General features: G+C 35.0%; 1 protein-coding gene across 5 annotated transcripts in view; it reads left to right on the top strand.

The window, feature by feature from the left end:
* The window catches only part of SLTM (SAFB like transcription modulator), an 81298-nt gene that overhangs the window by 12907 nt on the left and 47162 nt on the right, over positions 1-21229 (top strand). For 2 of the 5 annotated variants that reach the window (XM_049613704.1, XM_049613701.1), the window contains exons 3-13: positions 92-177; positions 2982-3179; positions 4063-4110; positions 12071-12098; positions 13431-13899; positions 14514-14563; positions 16738-16856; positions 19661-19810; positions 20040-20143; positions 20236-20402; positions 20920-21005. In XM_049613704.1, coding sequence (XP_049469661.1) covers positions 92-177; positions 2982-3179; positions 4063-4110; positions 12071-12098; positions 13431-13899; positions 14514-14563; positions 16738-16856; positions 19661-19810; positions 20040-20143; positions 20236-20402; positions 20920-21005 — 1505 coding nt within the window. The remainder of the gene's footprint in view (positions 1-91; positions 178-2981; positions 3180-4062; positions 4111-12070; positions 12099-13430; positions 13900-14513; positions 14564-16737; positions 16857-19660; positions 19811-20039; positions 20144-20235; positions 20403-20919; positions 21006-21229) is intronic. The other 3 variants (XM_049613705.1, XM_049613702.1, XM_049613703.1) reach the window with 3 other exon arrangements.

The following is a 21229-nucleotide window of genomic DNA, read 5'->3' as shown; positions in this document are numbered from 1 at the left end:
TGGTCGATGATTTGGGAGTAGAGAGTGATACTGTGGGGTAAACTTTTCCAAATGTTTTTTGCTCTTAAAGTAATAAAATACTGGTTGTTAGCCCATTTTCCTTCTTTCGCAGGTAAAAAACAGGAAGCAGATGAGTTGAGTGGAGATGCTTCTGTGGAAGATGATGCTTTTGTCAAGGTAAAGTGTTAATTACTCAGGTTAAGATGTTTGTTTTGAGTGTAGTATTTTGCATGATGAATTCATGCAGTTTACTTGAATAATAGATGTATGTAGGTAAAATAAAGATAGAGACCTATGTAGTATTGTCAATCTCATCATAGTTGAAAAATACAATAACTGTCTTTAGTTGAATGAGACATAGGGCCAAAAATAATTTTTGTCCAGGTCTTTAAGTAGAAATCAAACATAGATGCCAGAGGAACAGCTACAGGATAATTGATATGTTAGTTCCTGGACAAAGTGCTGCAATGAAGGTATTGATAATTTATTTTTCATCTTCCCATTGCATTTAGCTTCTGTATAAAATATACAAACTAGCTTAAAGTAGTCCTTAAAATGGAGAGAAGATTGCTGATGTGTTGCTACTTAGGAAAGATCAAATTAAGAAATGTGTTTTGCTTTTTAAAGATAAATAAGCCAGTTTCTTTTGGCTAAAAATTAATGTATTTCAAAACTGACCAATCAGAAAAATAATGTATATAGTTTTAGCTGGAGTTGTGGCAGTTCTGTGTACTAAGTTATTTTTAATCACAGGGTTTTTTTTTTTTTTCTTGGTGTGTGTGTGTGTGTGTGTGTGTGTGTGTGTGTGTTTACTAATGTGATCTGCTCCTTACTGATCATTAGGTCTTAAGTAGTGTGGCATTTGTAGGAATTATTTAATGACCATAATTCCTCTTAAATTATGTACGTTTATACCCCCATATATTCTGTTCTCTGTGTAGTTAGTCCATATGGTCATAACATCTCTGGATGTCTGTGTGCTCTACCGTGAAGTTAGCTTGTGTCCATTCACCTGGCCATCTCTTCCTACTGCTTAGCTCTCTCCCCTCCCCACGTTACAGGGACACACAGACCACAGAGTATACCACATGCCCTACACTTTGCACCTTGCACTTTGAGGGTATGCAGAGAGAAAGAAATTCATGGTGAGGATTTAACTTTGAAATCAGATAATTTTAGGAAATACTTGCCCAAGGAGCCATTAAAATTGATGATTGCATGCCTGTAACTAGCTTTTGTTTGAGCCTTTCAGAACTCTCCAGTCTCTGTATTCTGTTATTCTTGTGATACATCTTCCTTTAGGTTTGTTTCTTTGTTCTTATTTTCTCCAGGTATCTTCACTAGTGCGTGTATGACTGAGTAAAAACTATCCATAACCTGGAAAAACATTGTGGTTTAGTAAAAAACTTTTAATTTTCAAATATCTCTGTTTCAGCTCTTCAGTTCACAAAAATCTCACATTTGTTTGAACTGTTAGGAGATAGATATGTCCATTCAGCATAATAGTATTGTCTCATGTGCTGCAAAGGATAGCTTTGTGTTGTTATTAAGTGAACCTGGTCATAATGTCTAGAAGAACAGAAGAGCTTAAAAAAAAAGTCCTATTTAAATAAATCTTCAGTTCCTTCTTTGTACTTCTTTTTTCACTTTGGAAGTAACGGCATATATGATGTATTCGATTGAAATAAAGTGAATATGCTTATTTCTTAGAATTGGTAAATTTTAGAATTTATACAGTAGTGGTAAGTAAGTATTACCTATTGTCTAGACATGAATAATAGAGTAATTGCTTTCATTTACAAGTGAAGAGAATGGTCCACGTTGGCATTTCAGAATAAATAAAGTCCCCTGGGTGATTTCCCTTAGTCGATTCTCTTTTTTCTTTTTTCTTTTTTCTTTTCTTTTCTTTTCTTTTTTCTTTTCTTTTCTCTTCTCTTCTCTTCTCTTCTCTTTTATTTTCTCTTTTTCTCTTCTCATTTCTTTTCTTTTTTCTTTTCTTTTCTTGCCTTTACCCCTGTTACATAATCATCTACTCCCATTTTCAGTCTCCAATGTTCCTCACTCATAGGTTGTGAGGTTGGTGAAACCTACTGCCCCAGAAACATCCTGCTCCCAATCACTCCACATTCTAATACAATCATATTGCTTTTCTTTGCCCGTCTCCCTCAGAAATTTCTATTTCCTCACTGCAGTTCAGCTCTGAGTGATTGATAGTCATGCCCCTGCACTTTTCCCCTTCTAACCCAGAACCTTTTCTTAAACCTGTTATATTTACCATAAGAATAGGAAAAGGGGAAGGGTGTTCATTGCTTTCAACCCTTTCTCTGCAGTTAAAGAGGAAACTAACTAGATTGCTACTTTTCTTTGTTTCTATTGAATTATTGTGAATCCATAAACTTTGAAGGTCAAACAGAATTCCTTAACAGAGACAACCCCAACCTGTGTTCCCTTGCCTATCTGGGATTGTGGCACAGTGATATATTTCAGAATAAATACATTTAATTATTTGCATTTTTCAAAAGCAGAATGTAGCAGTTGGGGTGCTTTATTATAAATTAGAAATAAATTTTGTTACAATATGTAAGACTTGCAGGGTCTTTGAAGTTAAATCAAACTGGCATATGGAGAAATCAAGTCATTTCTGTGAAGTCATATCTTCTAGGACAACTCCTGGGATGTGACTTGGTAAATATTAAATAACTGGAACTTGAAAGCATCTCCAGTAGCAATCCAGTTAGTGTGTACCTCAGTGTGAGAGATTTGGGGAGTTAGATGCATGGTTCAGTAACTTTGGGATTTGACCCCCTGTTTTTAAAGACACAGTAATTTAGTAAGGTAAAATGATTGAACTTTGACTTTGGGAATAAAGTCAAAGTATGGTAAAATTTAAAACATGTAGACACGTAAATTACCAAAAAGGTTTGGTGGATAGCCTACACTACTTTGCCTCTAGTTGTACCAAATTTTCTTACCATTAAAAGGACTGTGAATTGGAGAATCAAGAGGCACATGAACAAGATGGAAATGACGAGCTAAAGGACTCTGAAGAATTTGGTGAAAATGAAGAAGAAAATGTGCATTCCAAGGAGTTACTTTCTGCAGAAGAGAACCAGAGAGCTCATGAATTAATAGAGGCAGAAGCAATAGAAGATATAGAAAAAGAGGACATCGAAAGTCAGGTCTTTAGCCAGTTTTTTAAAAATGTGACACGGATAAATTAAGTAATAAATAATAAAAAGTATTTTTTCTAGTTCAATGTGGAAGTTTCAGAATTTTCAAAAATATCATTTTGAAGTTATTTATAAACCACCCAAAATCCTACCACCTAAGATGACCTTTTAAATTTTTGCTTGTCTTCCACATTTGTATATATTTTTATATAGTAGTTATCATGCCTTTAGTTGCTATTTATTCTACATGATGTTTTCATATAACATACCATAATTTCATAATGCGTGTGCTATACTGTAACTTACTAGATTAATTTCTGTGTGTCAAATAGCCACTCCCTTAATTTGGACATTTACACATAAGTTGTTTTCTACCCCATTATGGATGAGTGTACCAGTTCATTCTGATCTTGCCAACAGTACTGGATGGTAGCTATTTTTTCTTTTGCTATTTTAGTAGATACAAAGGATTAATTTGCATTTCTTTGGTTATGAATGGTGGGTAATTACTTCAAGTTTAATTTAAAGGCATATAATTTTAAAAGTATTTGATTGAAATAGACCATTTGTCTTGTTTTGAAGTATGTTAGTGTGTCTTAAAACCAATGGATTAAGGAGTCAGTACTGTTAATATTCATGCTTAGAATACTTCCATTCTACTTAGCCAAATAAATGAAGGGCTCAAGAGATTTTTGCAATCCTCTATCAGTGTGACTATTTTTATGTTGGAACAAAAAGTGTAGTCTGAATTATTAAGCATTGACTTAGTACCGACGGTATCATAGACACTGTGCAGAATACAAGGCAAGTGATAGTTGGGTATAGCATAAAAGCATTCTCATGTTACCCAGATATTTTGTAAAGCAAAGCTATTGTATACCCTTTTACTTAGGAAATTGAAGCTCAAGAAGGTGAAGATGATACCTTTCTAACAGCCCAAGTAAGTTTACATTTAGTCCTATGAATATGATATTGTGGGTGGAAGGGCTTGGAAAAGGAATCTTATTTTGACTTCATAATTCTCTAATTCATAAAACTGCTTTAAATTCAGTTTAAGTACTGGTATATACAAAATACTTAAAATTGGCAGCTGAAATTTCTGTTGCCACAAAGGTGATTGGAAGATATTATAACAAGGTTCTTACCATTTTCAGAATAAAAATAAAAATAGTCCATCCTTTCTTTTAAAAAAAAAAGAAACAAACTGAAAAACCTCTGGTTACCAGTCTTTTGAGAAGTCTACCTCTCCTTGATTTTTTTTTTTTTTTCTGGCAATTTGCTATGAAGTGAATCATTTAAAAGTACTAATACCCTTATTAAAGCTTTAATTAAGATTTTGTTAATTTAACACACCTAGAATGGGCATAGTATAAAAATAATAAAAGTCTCTGTTCTAGAAATTTACTCAGGGTATGTGTGTGTGTATGTGTGTGTGGAAAATGACCACTCTTCTATTGTGTGTCGTGTTGTTTTTGGTATATGTGATATAGATAGTGCATATTTTAAAGCGTGACTTACAGGGGCTATAAACACATACCGCTCAGTTGCTACAATGTTTCCTTTTTAACTTATCCTTTGTTTTTTCCTCATCTGTACTCAAGAACCCCTTTTTCATCTACCTTCTTTAAATAGTATGCTTTGAAATAGAGATAGGAGTTTCCTCTCTTTACTAGATTAAGAAAAAATAGGGATCGAGACTGTTATTTCCTTACCGTAATATTTGCCAGAAGAGTATGTAAGTGGAGCTCGTACTTGTGGACTGCTTAGCTGATTGCCTCTGGTCACACCTTCTTTCCTGCAGCTCTATTGCCTTTGAAATGATGTTGAACCACAAATGCTGGTGAGGCTGTATTTTGGCTTTCTGCGTTTATTGCAGTGGGGGGAGAAACTGCATTTCTGGGAGAAATGTGTCTGATAATTTGGAATATTCAGGAAGGAAATGATAGGACTATGCATGTCTGTAGATTTGTCCCCCATACTGTCTCCAACTAAGTTAATTTCTGAGTGATAAAGAATAGGTGAGGAATATTAACTCTCAGATTAGGGGAATGCCTTTTCTAGATTAACTAATTTGCAAAAAGGTAGAGTTGAGCTCCTCATATTCCTAGCAACTAGCTTGTTAATTTGCTCCAAGGCCCACTCCTGGAGTTGTGTAGGTTGTGAGCTGTGTAAAGAGATCATTTCTAAGGTCCCCATTCACATCATAGATTACATATTTGTTATAAAAATTTAACAGATTAAAGTACCTTAAGGAATGGATGCCTTTTTAAAAATTTTCACAAATCTTTATGGCCTGGAGATGGCCATGCTTCCCTTCTATCCTGATGATGAGTGAACACTTACTCCTCATCAAGGGCTTTACTGTATCAAAAGATAGGGAAGGTACGTCTGCAGAGAAGTTTTCTTTCCGATTTAAAATGACCTTTTTTCTCTTTGTGAATAATGTAGAGTGGAATATTTAGCAATATATAAAAATGTTTCTATGTTTCATTGTGATCTAATGCTTCTGAACGTGTTGTTTTACTGTGTGCATTAAGTAATACTACATAGAGCGTAACCATCACCCAGCTTTAGCTGTTACAACTCATGGGTAGTCTTGTTTCATTTATACCTCCTTTCACTTTTCCTTTTCTGCATTATTCAGACAAATCCTGGACATTTAAAATTTTTCATTATGTATCTCTAAAAGAGAACTTACTTTTTTACAATATCACTCCTAATATAAGATTTTTAATCTCCCTACATGTACACTTAGTATTCAAATGTTCAATTGTGCATAAGTTTTTGCTTTTTTTCTTATTTTCACAGGTTTTGTTTGAATCAGATGTAAATAAGATGTACCTACTGTGATTGATTGAAATGTTTATTAAATCTCTTTTAGTTTATAGGTTTTTTTCCCTCCATCTTTTTTCCTTCAGTTTGTTTGTTGAAGAAATTGAGTTGTATATTCTGTAGAGCAAGGGTTGGCAAAGTTTTTCTTAAGGGAGTAGGTAGAAAATATTTTAGCCTTTGTGGGCCATATGGTCTGTGTTACACCTATTCAGCTCTGCCATTGTTGTGTGAAAGCAGCTGTAGACCATAGGTAAATGAACTGACATGGCTGTTTCAGTAAAAATATTTATAAAAAGAGGTATCTAGCCTCTTTTTTGCCAACCCCTGTTATAGGCTTTCCAAAGTCTAGATTTTGCTGATTACATTTCTGTGGAGTCGTTCAACATGTGTCTTTGTTTACTGTATTCTCTGTAAATTGGTAAGTCGGTTATAGGATCTAGAGACTTGCTGTCCAATTCAGGGCACCCCACCCCAACACACCCAACTGCTGCAGAAACAGTGTTCTTCCATTTGGATGCATGTCATGTCTGGCTTTAACTTTTTGGTGATGCTATCGATCATTGATGATCCACACCCCTTTGATCAAAGTAGTATATTCTAATTCTATCATTTCTTCTTACTGATCAGCTAGGATGTTCCTAGAAATAGAAATATCTCATACTGTTTGGTTATCCAGTGGTACCATTGACAAAGGAAAGCCAGCGTATATACTTATGCCTCATTTCTTTTCCTTTTATTTACCAGTTTTGAGAATAATGAGCTGGTTTATCACTGACTAATGAGCTTTTTATTTTTCCTTTTTTTCTCCCTTAGTTTCATTTTGAACTCATGGATTTAAGTATATTTGATGTATTTCAGCCCATTGTAGTTATCCTTGTTCAGTGTTCAAACTGTCCCATCTGTATCTGTAGCTTGTGAGAGCCTCTTCATTTCAACATGATCCTAGTAGTCTTTGATTGCTTCCTTGCTTTCTGGTATGTTATGATGTTCCTTTTTCTGCTCTAGACCTAATTAGCCATTTTTTCCCTTTATAGTGGTAAATGGTTTTCAAGAAAATAGTCTCGGTGGTAGGGATGTAGTTCATTGCCGCTGGGTTTTCATGTCTTCTAGGTCTTTTCTTCCAGTGTACAGTGCTAGGGAATGTGTGTGGTTTTTTGGTTTGTTTTTACTTTCAAGTTAAATAAATTTTGAGGTCACAGGGATACTTGCAAGTTAATCATTTTGTTTGTCTTATGGTACACATAAAATAGTCTTAGAAACTTAATATCAACACTATTACCAAAAAGATTAGTGAAAATAACTTCTCCCCAGTATATCTGTCCTAAAGACGTACCCTTCTAGGAGTGAACAGACTATAGTATTTTGGACGAGTTCTGCTCTATAGGATTATATCACCAACTCATACATATTTAGGTTGACTTGTTTCATTTTATTTTCAATAATTAAGGTGTGCTTTTTAAAAAACTTGAATCTAACTTTTTGTGAGTCTATAATTCAAACTAGGAAATTTAATTTTATAATTATTTACAATATTTATGTGGTTTCAAAATCAAAGCTATGAGAAAAGTACATTCAGAAAAGTCCCTTCTGGGGTGCCTGACTGGCTTATTTGGTAGAGCATGTGAACCTTGATCTCAGGGTCATAAGTGCAAGCCCCACATTGGGCGTAGAACTCACATCCACACAAAAAAAGTCCCCTCCACTCATTCCCTTGATGGCAAACTTTTAAATTCCTGATACATTCTTCTATTATTTGTTCCTAAAGATACAAGCAAATGGGCAGTATATTTGTATAGGAATGTATTTATTTAAAGCCAGTTTTCAGGCTTACTTACTTTAAATGTTTGGCCTTTAGGTGTTAGCCAAGAATGTGGTTCAAATTCTGCTTCTTTTAGTTGCTAATAATATTTTGACTTTGGGTGGATTCTCTTAGTTTCTAAGTCTGTAAAGTGAACATTAATTCCTACCTGCTGCATTGATGTTAGGATTAATTATAGATCCTGGCACTTAGCATATGTGCATTCTGGTTGTGATCTTGTTTACTAGCTTGAAGATACTCGTTTTACTTAAGAATTTGGGGGAATTTTTCTCAAAAATGTTTATATTTGCTGATTCTGTAATTCTTCAAAATTTCCTCTAATTTCAGTCTCTTCAGTCTTTGGTAATCACACCATGTATATTCCTTTTTCTGTTTGCCTTTGCCCTTAATATTTCACTAATTTGATACCCTTTTTTTGTCATATGAATTCTGTGTACCCCTAAAGCCAGATTTATCTGTATCTGCTCCCCAAAACTTTCCCTAATATCTTTTATGTAGTACTTTATTGTTTACAGAGAATTTTTTACATCCATTATCTTACTCAGATGTTTATATTTATTTAGGTCATATGTTATCCCTTATTTTATGGGTAAAATTCACCTACATGGATAACACGAGTGAAACTGTTTCGTTGACAACGATAGGATAAATATCCAGGTGTTATGATGCCTGGTTTAGAATTCTTTTCACTAAATCACTGCACACTAGTAAATCTTGTTTTCTGAATTCCATTATACTCACACAGGGCTGTAGCTAAGCCCGTTACATACATGGAAATGAACAGTTAGTTCATTCCCTTCACCTGAAAATAGTAGTGTCTTTCTTATACCACAATTACTCAGTAAATTCATTCAATAAATATTTATTGAATGCTTATCACATGCCAGGTGTTTTGTGTTTTCTGTGATCTTTAGCATATTGCCAGATAGATAGCAGACAGTTGGTGGCTTAAGGTTATTTTGAAGGTTTATTTTAAAATCAAGCTGAATATAGTATTTACATACAAGTCAGGGAAAGGAGGCTTTCTAGAAGCGGTCTTCTGACATAGCACATGTTACATGTATCGCAAGATTAACCTAGGGGAAAGGAGAGAGAGGGGGGGTGGGGAGAATGTAGCTTTGTATATGAATTTTGGCATTTGACTAAGGGTTGTAGATCCTGCTATAAGGATAAACAACATGAGTACCTACCTTACAGAGCATTTGCTTAATTTTCATATGTGAAATGTTACTTTTTTTCCAAGAGAAGCTCAAAAAGTGTTTAATATGGAAGGATGCTTTACACTGTTGTTACTTATTATATTTCTCATTCTGAAAACAATCTGTTTTCGGTGGAGGAAAATTGTTTTCAGAGAAAATGCGTATCCTATGTATCATTTAGACAGGAAAAATCTCCCATTGTATTTCTTGGTTTGTTTCGTATTACAAAGATTTTTAGGCTTATTTAGGGCTTTTGGTTTGACTTTAGCAGAACTTTGTTTACTGCACATACTGCGCAGTGAAACCTGCACTGATACGTGGCTCATCTTTTCTACTAACCCTAGTTGTTTTTGTGCTTCACCTGTGTTGTAGTTGGTTTTATTTTCTGGAAGCCAGGTCCGACTCTTCCAGGGGCATTGAAGCATATGTGGTAAAGCTAGTGTTACCTTTAATTTGAGAAACTAACATTATGAGACCCTTCAGAAGACATGTTGAATAATTAGGATAAATATCTGAAAGCTCTTCAGCAAAGTAAGGCAAACCTTACCAGTTATTTTAGCAGCTAGAAATAACATTTGTAACTAGTGGAACTACAGCAGAAAGCATTTTTTAAAAAATATTTTTTAATGTTTATTTATTTTGGAGAGAGCATGGGAGGGGAGGGGCAGAGAGAGGGAGACACAGAATCCATGCACAGAGCCTAACGCGGGGCTCGAACTCACGGACTATGAGATCATGACCTGAGCCAAAGTTGGACGCTTAACCAACTGAGCCACCCAGGAGCCCCAGGATTTTGTTTCTTACAAAACACACAATACTTAATTTTTTTTTTAATTTAAAAATTAAAAATTTTTTACTGTTTAAAACAGGAGATAATTTGGCCATTTTTTCTTAAACTTGTCAGTATCGCATGTCTAAAAGAATAACTGGAAAGTGGTGTTGCTGTTGGTAGATAAAGGAGAGGCAAGTTGCATTCTTTAAGTTAATTTGTTCTGCTTCCAATTAAAAGTTAAAGATATTCCAGTATATTTATTCCCCCAAGACAAATTACTAAACTAAAAGAGAAAGATAAATCACCAATTCTGGTCTCACCCATCCTTTCCTTGCTGCCATTGCCTGTCATGCCACCCAAGTGAAAGCATTTCTCTTTTCTTTCCAAATGTTGCAGATTAGAAACATAATGATTGAAACTAAATTCTGGTTCAGCATTGTGGTCCAGAGCAACAATAGAGTTATCAGAGCATAATGTCGCAGACTTAAGTGATAATAAGATTCACTTTGCCATGAATCAATAACCTACTTGTTCAGGACTCTTTTACTTCCTAAGCTTGTGGCTTAGTTGTTTCAGTGTTTGTAGTTTCCTTCATACACTTTAGTGTGTAAAACAATTGGGCATTTCCTAACTGGGGCACTTACATGTTAGCTTAAAGTCAAAAAATCCGTTAAAATGATTTCTTAGAAATATGGTTGCTGCCAGATGTAAGTTTGAGCATATGGTAAAATATTTGACATTTTTAAAGAACGCACACTTTTCTATGAATCTAAAATTGTGTTATAAATAAATATGCCAGTTAAAGTTTTATTTACAGTTCAGTTTAAGCCTTTTTTCACTACTGGGCTGTCACTCTAAGGCAGTAGTTCTTAAAGTGTGGTCCCTGGACAACAGCATCAGCATCACCTGGAAGCCTGTTAGAGATGCAGATTCTCAAGCCCTGCCTCCAGACCTGAATTAGAAACTCTGGGTTGGTGCTTAGCAAACTGTTTTAATTAGCCTTCCAGGAGATTCTGATACAGACTCAAAGTTTGAGAACCACTACTCTAAGGCTTTGTATGTGGTAGCTTCATACCACTGTGACCGAAAAGGATCTACTTCTACTCAGCTTTTACTTTATTTTATTTATTATTTTTTAAATGTTAATTTATTTGTGAGAGAGAGAGAGATTGAGAGAGAGAGAGAGAGAGAAATAGAGTAATAGAGTCGGGGAGGGGCAGAGAAAGAGGGAGACACAGATTCCAAAGCAGGCTCCAGGCTCTGAGCTGTCAGCACAGAGCCTGATACAGGGCTCAAACTCGTGAACTGTGATCATGGCCTGAACTGAAGTCAGACGCTTAACCGACTGAGCCCCCCAGGTGCCTCTACTCAGCTTTTATTTTAAAAGTTATAAGTTAAAACATCCCTTCACTTTTTTTTTCCTTTACTGAGATTAAATGCATATTTCGTTATTTGTTAAGATCTTTAATGGGAAAATGTTGGTTTTATCTTGGTGTGATTATGACTACTTCAGTGGTTTTTGCACTATTTGCTTGGTAAAGGGAAAATCCCCTTGCAGTATTCCTGTTTTCAGGCTAGTACATGCTTAATTTTAGATTAGGTGAGGAGATACATATTTTAAAATTAAAATCAGTCATATTTTTTAAAAAGTGTGAGTTACTCTTTTGATTACCTAGTGTGCAAACACCTTTTTAAAAGTAGTTGGCCTCCAGGGTGTATGTGGCTGCTGTGAATTAATTTTTAACAGATCAGAGGAATGAGTAATTTGAAGATAACTGCTCTTGTAGTCTTCCCTTTGAGTTCTGAGATACCTGGAAAGAGTTTTTGTTTGTTTGTTTTATTAATATGCATTTAAGCCCTTGAAAGTGCGTGTCTTCAATTTATACTTTCTGGTACTACTTTTGAATAGTATGCCCTAAAAGTGCTTTTGAATGGAGTCACATAAGATAATCAGGTCAGTCCTTTGGCAACTGCTTGATGTGAGTAAGATTCAGATTTATATAAACTAGTTTTGAATACTGAAACTAATACAGTTTATTGATGATCTGATTATTGATAGATTTACCTGTTTTGTCTGAAACCGTATATACCAGACATGTGCCACATTTCTCTAACTGGCCTCTGGTTCTGATTGGAAGATCCTATATATGCTAGTGATAGGTGTCCCTAATTAATGTTACTAAATTATATACCAGTTTAACTTGACTGATTTTATGCTATTACTAAAATCTAGTTTTAAGTGAATTCATTTTACATTTGATTATTCTTTGAATTTCAGGATGGTGAGGAAGAAGAAAATGAGAAAGGTATGTTTGATGCCAAGTAGAGTTTAAAAATTGCTGACATTTAGAAAAATAGTAAATTATGTGAGAACAAAAACCTTCCTTATTTGAAATCTTATTTTTGAAATGACTTTATTTTCAAATTTATCAATTTAGTGAATTAAGTTAGCATCTTGATTTCATTTTTCAATTGGTTTTAATTTTCTTTTTAACATTTAAGATATGTTCTAACTTAATGGTACATATCAGTTACTGTAGTGGACAATGCCATATTTTTTTTAACCCAATTTTAACTTTATTTTTTACAATAACTTCTAGCATACGGTAAGTTGATAACGTCCTTAAGACTGGCACTGCAGTAACTCATACGTGCTTATTGGAGTGTAACGGATAATTAATTGTATAAACGGTCCTAAAAATGGGTGATGAGGAGACTAACGTTTTGTTTGCTACATAGGGAAACTTTCGTATAGCCTTCTGACAGTTTTCATAGTTTAGGAGAACTGTCTCATCCAATACAATTACAGGGACATCAGTAGTAATACATTTGTCAGTACGAGGTTATCATGGAAGAGTTCTTGGATGGAAGTCAAAGGATCCTACTTTGGACTAGAAAGGACATGGAGCAGGGTTCTAAGCAAGGCAGAATTAAAGGCCTAAAAATGATGACGAAGTAAAGCTACTGACTGAAAATCTCAAATGCCTGAAGCCTTTCTATTTTGGGGGAATGCAAGACATCTTCAAAAACGGTAATTGCGGGACTGACTGGACAGGATGAAGACTGGAAATAACCAATTTCCTGAACGTTATGGAGCAGGCCATCTTTGGAGCCTTCTGCAGCAGTTTTCCATACGATTCTGGACTACCCAAGAATTGAAAAAGAAGAGTGAAAAAGATGGGGCCCTGAAAAACTTTGAAGACTGATTGATATCCTCAGACTGTGACCTTTCAAGACGTCACCAAGGGGATTCTGAAGGTCACAAGGGTTAAACCCAAGATGATTGGAACATTGAATAACAAATCTGCACATTTGTCACTATCTCATGGAGGAAAAAAATCTTCCATATGCCATTAACTTCTAACCACAAATGAAGAGCTGGTATCCTCAGGATGGAACCATTTCCTCACTTTTGTTGTTTGGTATTTGTATGTAGAGATCATTTTTTTCCATGAAGAATAAGTGATCCTGGGTAAAGGATTGTTTATGTTAGTTAATACCCTTGTGTTTTTTTTCCCCTAACCTTCCATCAGTGCTAATAACTGGCTTTATATTTTCTAGGTCCTATTCTAGCTTATGAATATGAAATTGTTTAAACTTCTTGTTTTGCCATATTTATTCCTGTTAAATCCTCTTAGATATAGCAGGTTCTGGTGATGGTACACAAGAAGTATCTAAACCTCTTCCTTCAGAAGGGAACCTAGCTGAGGCTGATCACACAGCTCATGAAGAGATGGAAGCTAATGCGACTGTGAAAGAAGCTGAGGATGACAACATCTCGGTCACAATCCAGGCTGAAGATGCCATCACTCTGGATTTTGATGGTGATGACCTCCTAGAAACAGGTAAAAATGTGAAAATTACAGATTCTGAAGCAAGTAAGCCAAAAGATGGGCAGGACGCCATTGCACAGAGCCCGGAGAAGGAAAGCAAGGATTATGAGATGAATGCGAACCATAAAGATGGTAAGAAGGAAGACTGCGTGAAGGGGGATCCTGTCGAGAAGGAAGCCAGAGAAAGTTCTAAGAAAGCAGAATCTGGAGACAAAGAAAAGGATACTTTGAAGAAAGGGCCCTCGTCTACTGGGGCCTCTGGTCAAGCAAAGAGGTTTGTTTTTCTATGTCAGTTCTTTACGATACTGAATTCCAGCATTCAATAAGATCACTCTACATTAAGGGGGTGGCTTCAAGACCATGTACAGTAATTAGTACTTATGATCCTGCCTATAATATTTTTGACCGTCATAAGTTACTTTAAAAAAAATTTCAAGATCTTCGTAATATGCAGTGTGTCCTACTGATTGCATTGTCGAATTGTCAGCATATATTTGGTTTTTTTTGTTGTTTTTTGTTTTTTTTTTCAAATTGACAATTTTTTTGTGTTTTATTTTTAAAAATCCTTGTGATGATGGTTAATGAACAACTATCAGTCCTAAGAACACAAAATGAAGTCAAGTCCCAGTCCTGAAATCTGGAGAAGATGGCCATATATCCACTGAATAGAATTGTCAGAAAATCTAGATCTTCAGGCATCTTGGGGAAAATCAGTGCAAGAATCCTAAGGGAATCATTTGTTCAAATAACCTAATCTAGACCTTTGGAATTGTTAATTTGTGTGAATAGCACTAGTTTGAAATGTAGTCAATATCAAGCTGTTCGATTTTTGGTTTTTTTGGGTTTTTTTTTTGTTTTCAATTTTCTTCTGGTGATTTGCTTCTTTAGCTCTTCAAAGGAATCTAAAGACAGCAAGACATCATCCAAAGATGACAAAGGTAATGAATTTTTTTCCTATTTATTTCAGTGGTAAATTGTGTATTTTCGTTAAAAAGTAATAATTGCCTGGGGTTTCCTTTGACGTTTAGTCATTTAAAATATACATACTAAAATTTCTGTATGGCTTTTGTGCAGACTGTTGAGTTAAATAGATTTTCGCAAACTCTTGGTGTTATTGAGGTGTTAAGCTTTAATTAATTTGTAAACTGGTAGGAGTATGCTAAAAGTTGTATTTTTAACATTGTGTTCTAAGCACCTGTGTTGAATATTAATACAATAGATACTTCATTTTCTTGCCTTATAATTTTAGAAATATTTTATCTTTAGTTGTAGTCATTTGCAACCCATATGCACCAACCTTCTCCCTGTTCTGTCTAGTAGGAAATGTGCCATAAATGATATTTGCATATATTTGTGGAGTCTAATACTTAAAAGAAAATCAGTCTCTAACATTTGGTTTTATTTTTTTCATTGTTTAAATCAGGGCACACTTCTGTTAACATAGCCAGTATAGGGTATTTTTGATTCTTTACAATTTGCTTCTTAATTTGACTTATTTTGGGTCGATAGGAGTTTTATGTAGGAAATTCGTTTTATTTTAAATTCTTATAAGCTTAAAGATACAATATTTGGTTACTTTCTGTTACTGGGATGTCTGGGTCTCTCATGGCTGTTGCGCTATAGTTTCCTCTTGTACATATGCTGTCTACTTGAAAAACATTTCCTGTTTTCTGAAAAATCACTTTAAGGGAAATAACACCAATCAGGTGTTGCAAAGTCCTAGAATGCCTCTTCAGTGAATAAATAAGGAATGTTATCTGCTTTTTGTGGTTCATTTAGTGTTATTTTGTTGGTAATTTTAATAGTTGGAATTTCAAGTGATTGTGTACTAAATTGACAGTTAATTGCAATACTCACATCCTTTTACAGTTTTGGTTAATGGACAACATTTAATAGATTTATTGAATGTTACCCTTTAAATTCAGAAGATTAGTGGTCTTGTTTAAATGTTAACTTTTTTCTATTATTGCAATTTTTTTTCTGTAATTAAGAGAAGTACCTGGGCCCAAATGTTACTGTTAACATAAAAAAAGATACGCAGTCTTCTAGTTAGCATTTCATAAAATCGATCCTTTTTTAAATGTAGTTTTTAAGAGTAGAAATGCAGCAGCCATTAATATTTAAAATGTGTCGTCTCTTCATAAGTCTACGTGGACAGTAATTTTTCAACTAAAACCTGTGGCATTAATATTTTAAAGCATTGAAAATTTTACTCTTTCTACTTACAATAACGTGCAGTTATAAAAATTGTTACTTTTAATTGCTTACATACTTTTTTTCCCTTAAAGTGGGTAAGAATTGTTCTGCAAATTAAGTCAAATGAATGAAAGCTCCCTTTTGTAACAGCACATTTGAAGAAAAGCCCTGGGGGGGGGGGGGATAAATGACTAGGCCTGTATTCCAAGAAATGGTACTTAGGTGTATGACAGCCTACTTTGTGTATGGAGGTAGTACAGAAATAATTCGTATAACCATTTACCTATTCTAAAGAATTTTGAGGTTTCTGATTTTATTCTTATTAATAACTTTGTTTTAGAAGATTGTTTTTAATTAAATCCAGAGTTATCTAGCTGCATATAATTCCTGTTTTATTCTTTCTCTACCAGAGAATGAAGATGAGCTGTTGGTTAGTCTTTGTTATTAAACATTTACATTTTTGAATATGGTTTATCCCTTCCTTTGACTGTTCCCTTTTGCACTCCCAAAGTCTCAGGATCTAAAGCCCAGGACATATGTGGGTAATTAAGCAATCTGTACATTTCTAGATGACTGCTTTCCAGTTGTCTATATTCATTGCAGTGGTAGAGTATAAATTATTAAACTTAACAGTCAAAGTCAAGACCTGTAACTGATTTTTTACCCACTTCAGTTTAACGCATGCAGTAGAAACTATACAGATGTTCAGATTTGTTTCCTCACTAGTTGTATCGTCTATTGTGTTTGATTTTAATAATAGCAAATTCCTAGGATTCTGATACAGCGAGGCTGTGCTATTAGATTTAGTTACGTCAAAAGATAATTCTATAATTTTGGAAGAAGATGGATCTAATCATTTTATTAAAAAAAAATTCCAGTGGAGATACTAAAATGTCTGCTATTAAATTTGTTCTAGGCAGTACAAGTAGTACTAGTGGTAGCAGTGGAAGCTCAACTAAAAATATCTGGGTTAGTGGACTTTCTTCTAATACCAAAGCTGCTGATTTGAAGAACCTTTTTGGCAAATATGGAAAGGTACGCTGCTTTTACCTGTTTATCTATCTTTCTCGTGTCTCCGTTTGAAAGGAATTATATTCAAAACAATATTATATGAAACCTTCCAGTTTTTTTGTTTTTCTTACGACTGGTTTAAGCATAATTATTGAATTCTATGGTAACGTAGAGTTCGTCCTATAATCTCACTCTGAGCCTGGGGATCTTTGTATTAAAAGCTCATATTATAGTTTTCTTTTTTTTTTTTTTTTTTTAATGTTTATTCATTTTTGAGAGACAGAGAGAGACAGAGCACGAGTGGGAGAGGAGCAGAGAGAGAGAGAGACACAGAATCCGAAGCAGGCTCCAGGCTCTGAGCTGTTAGCACAGAGCCCAATGCGGGGCTCAAATTCACAGACTGTGAGATCATGACCTGAGCTGAGGTTGGACGCTCAACTGATGGAGCCACCCAGGCGCCCCTAAAAGCTCATATTTTAAGCCCATTTCAGCCAAGGACTGAGTTATTCATCACATTCATCATGATTTTTCTAGGAACTAGAGTATCTAAGGCTAATCTAGTCATTTGGAAAATATTAGACAACGGGATATAGAATTTGGTGGGGGTGGGAACTGATACACCTGTCACCATACAGATTCCAGTACAGTAGTGAAAAAAAATGTAAAACTGGTGAAAATATCCTTCATCAGAAGTTGTGATATGTGCTATGATGGAAGAGTTGCCAAGAGAGCAAAAGGGGAGGCTCGACTGTGGTTGGTTCATCAGAAAAATATATACTGGCATATAAAGGGAAGATCTAACAGAAGAATAGCCAATAATTAAATGCATTAAATACTCAATTAATAGTTGTTGAATTGCATTGTAGTCGATTTGTATCCCTTAGGGCACTCACTCCTTTCTGCCTTGTATTTTTGTTTTCATTATATGTCATATGTAATCTACTCCAGTGTAAGCTCTTTTTTTCTTAAATGTTTATTTTGAGAGAGAGAGAGCATGCACACAGAAGTGGGGGAGGGGCAGAGAGAGAAAGAGAGGGAGAATCCCAAGCAGGCTCCATGCTGTCCCCACAGAGCGTGACACAGGGCTCGATCCCTGTGTCCCAGGAACTGTGAGATCATAACTTGAGCCAAAATCAAGAGTTGGACTTTTAACTGACTAGAGGCACCCCTCCAATGTAGTCTCTTTGATAGCAGGGACTTCGTCTGCTATACTTTAAGTGCATGCAGTAGGCTTTGAAATATCTGTTAAATTAATGACCAATATTGGTGAATAACCATTCATGAATGTTATAAAAATCTATTCTGTTGATTTCAGAAGTCTTTTTTTTCTTCTTCTTCTTCTAATATAGAGTTGCCTGAGTGTTAAGGATTCTTATAGGTGTCAGATATACAACACTGAGAACTGTAGTCCTGTGATCAGCCTTGGTTTATTTTTTATTTTGTTTTCAGTAATTTATTGTTAGAGATATAAAAAGTTTTTTAATGCTGGCATTTCTTAGGACTAAAACTATATAAGGACACCGTGTACTTTTATAACAAGACATTGGGCTTTAAAACCAAGTTGTTGTTGGGGCAAGTCTGCCTTTCCCAGACTTGAGATAAAAGCTGATAGTTTCCAGCCATCCACACCACCCAGCCTCCTAAATTCCCTGTTTATCTCTTTTTGGCATTATGTCTGTCTCTCTTTTTGTTCAGCACTAGATTGTACTGCCACTTTTCTTCCTACTCATCCATCCCTGTCTCTCTTGACTTTGATAGAATTGAAATTCTTTGTCACTTTTATATTGGTGTATATTTTTAAAGCTCAAAGTGTATCTTTTTAGAGTATGTTTTTGTAGGGTGTGTTTTTAAGACTGCTTTTTTATATGTGGATGGTTCTTTATTCATTTTTTGAAATTTCTTATAGTAACTCATTGGAGAAAATTGTTAACACTCATTTAGAAACTTTCTAGAAAATTACCTCTTATTCCTCTAAGAGATTCAGGGTGGGCTTATGATAGGGGAAGTTTGGCCCAAATGCAATTGAGAATATTAATTTCTTTGCTTTCATTAATTGTGTCATTATTGCATTGATGTGACTGCTGTATTTTGGCTATAGAGTTGAAAAATTTAACACAAAGCAAGTAGATTACAATTGCTTTTTGACACTTTTTTATTATTGTTTTTAATGTTTATTAATTTTCAGAGAGGGACAGAGCGCAGGAGGGGGAGGGGTAGAGAGAGAAGGAGACCCGAAGCAGGCTCCAGGCTCTGAGCTGGCGGCACAGAGCCCGATGGGAGGGGCTGGAACTCAGGAACTGCAACATCATGATCTGAGCCGAAGTTGGATGCTTAACCGACTGAGCCACCCAAGTGCCCCTTGACGCTATTTTTTAAATGTTTATTTTGAGAGAGACAGACAGACAGACAGGGTGTGGGGAAGGACCAGAGAAAGAGAGAGGGAGAGAGAGAGTCCCAATCAGGCTCTGTGGTATCAGCGCACAGCCCATCACGGAGCTCAGTCCCACGAACCGTGGGATCATGACCTGAGCCAAAATCAAGAGTTGGACATTTAACCGACTGACCCATCCAGGAGCCCAGTTTTTGATGCTTTAGATTTTTCCCCTGGATATTTACTGAGTACTTGTATTATAAGCAAAGTAGATAATGATCACAAGAATATGAACCAAAATAATAATATATATCCAAAATGTATCCATCATCACAAATTCATGTATCCTGAATATATCCTTTTATTTGATTAGTATTAGTTCTGAAGTTTGATCTATTCAGAAATGTATGTTGTGGTAAAGTTGTAAAACTTTGTCAAGTGTTATTTTATATTCTAGGTTCTGAGTGCAAAGGTAGTTACAAATGCTCGAAGTCCTGGGGCAAAGTGCTATGGCATTGTAACTATGTCTTCAAGCACAGAGGTATCCAGATGTATTGCACATCTTCATCGCACTGAGCTGCATGGACAGCTGATTTCTGTTGAAAAAGTAAGCTTGCCTAAATGTATATAAAATGGAGGTTACTTCGAGGGCTAGCAGTGCTCAATTTAAAGAGTTTACACCCATAGAGAGTAGAATTTGGAATAGTTTTTAAGTATTATTTTTATGTTTTTACTTCTGTTTTTTCCACATTTGCTCCCCAAAACATACTTTTTTGTGATCTGAAACATAACCTTAAAATGTACTGATTTTTTTTTTTCCTGTTTAAACCTTTCAGGTTAAAGGTGATCCTTCTAAGAAAGAATTGAAGAAAGAAAATGATGAAAAGAGTAGTTCAAGAAGTTCTGGAGACAAAAAAAACATGAGTGATAGAAGTAGCAAGTAAGGATTTATTTTTTTGATAAGCACTAGACTTTTTTGGAAAATTGCTGCAAAAGTTCTCATTATGTGTTTTTCCTGGGTGGTATGATCAGGACACAAGCCTCTGTGAAAAAAGAAGAGAAAAGGTCATCTGAGAAATGTGAAAAAAAAGAAGGCAAGGATACTAAGAAAATAGAAGGTAAAGATGAGAAGAATGATAATGCATCAAGTGGCCAAACTTCAGAGTCGATTAAAAAAAGTGAAGAAAAGAAGCGAATAAGTATGCTATGTATCTTTCTTCTCAATCCCTTTCTAATGCTTTCTACCATTTCATTTTTACAGTGGAAGGGAAAACCTGAGATCCCAGTCCAGATAAATATTTAAACTTCGTTGTTAGGTGTCACTGTGGTAGAAGGGGAAGTCTTCTTTTGTACTCTTGGGAAACAAGTGTGTTCTTCCATCTAAGCCCCTTTATGGTCATTGATAGCTGTGTGACTGAGTTGGGATCTTTTGTTGTTTTTGTTTTTTTCTTTTTTAATATGAAATTGATTGTCAAATGGTTTCCATAAGAGTTGGGATCTTTTGGTATCACTGAAAGTAATTATGTTTGTGGGTTGAGCTCTTTTTAAAGACTATTTGCAGTTAAGTTCTCATAGAATAAGTAGGTTTATTTATTTCATGCCCTATGTTGTGAATATCTGGCTATCTAAGATTTCAGCATTTTTACATGATAGTTACTGTCTTTTTTAATGAGATAGTGTTTAGACATTTGTTTATGATTTTTTTTTTCCTCTTAGGTTCAAAGAGTCCAGGACATATGGTAATACTAGACCAAACTAAAGGAGATCATTGTAGGCCATCAAGAAGAGGAAGATATGAGAAAGTAAGTCTCTGAGAGGGCTGCCGTGTACTATTCTGCTGTTTTCAAAAGAAGATAGTTCGGTATCTCTATAACTTGAAAATCAAGAAAAATAGAATGTCATTACTCTTTTAAAGCTTTTTTTTTTTTTTTAAACCTTTTTTTTTTTTTTAATTTTTTTTTTTTTTTTTTTATGGGGGGGGGAAGGGAATAAAAGGGGAGGGGGGAGGGGAGGGGAGGGGAGGACA

The sequence above is a fragment of the Panthera uncia genome (assembly GCF_023721935.1).
Source record: "Panthera uncia isolate 11264 chromosome B3 unlocalized genomic scaffold, Puncia_PCG_1.0 HiC_scaffold_1, whole genome shotgun sequence".
Taxonomy (NCBI): domain Eukaryota; kingdom Metazoa; phylum Chordata; class Mammalia; order Carnivora; family Felidae; genus Panthera; species Panthera uncia.
Note: the sequence above shows the minus strand (reverse complement) of the source record. Positions and strands in the feature narration are given on the sequence as shown.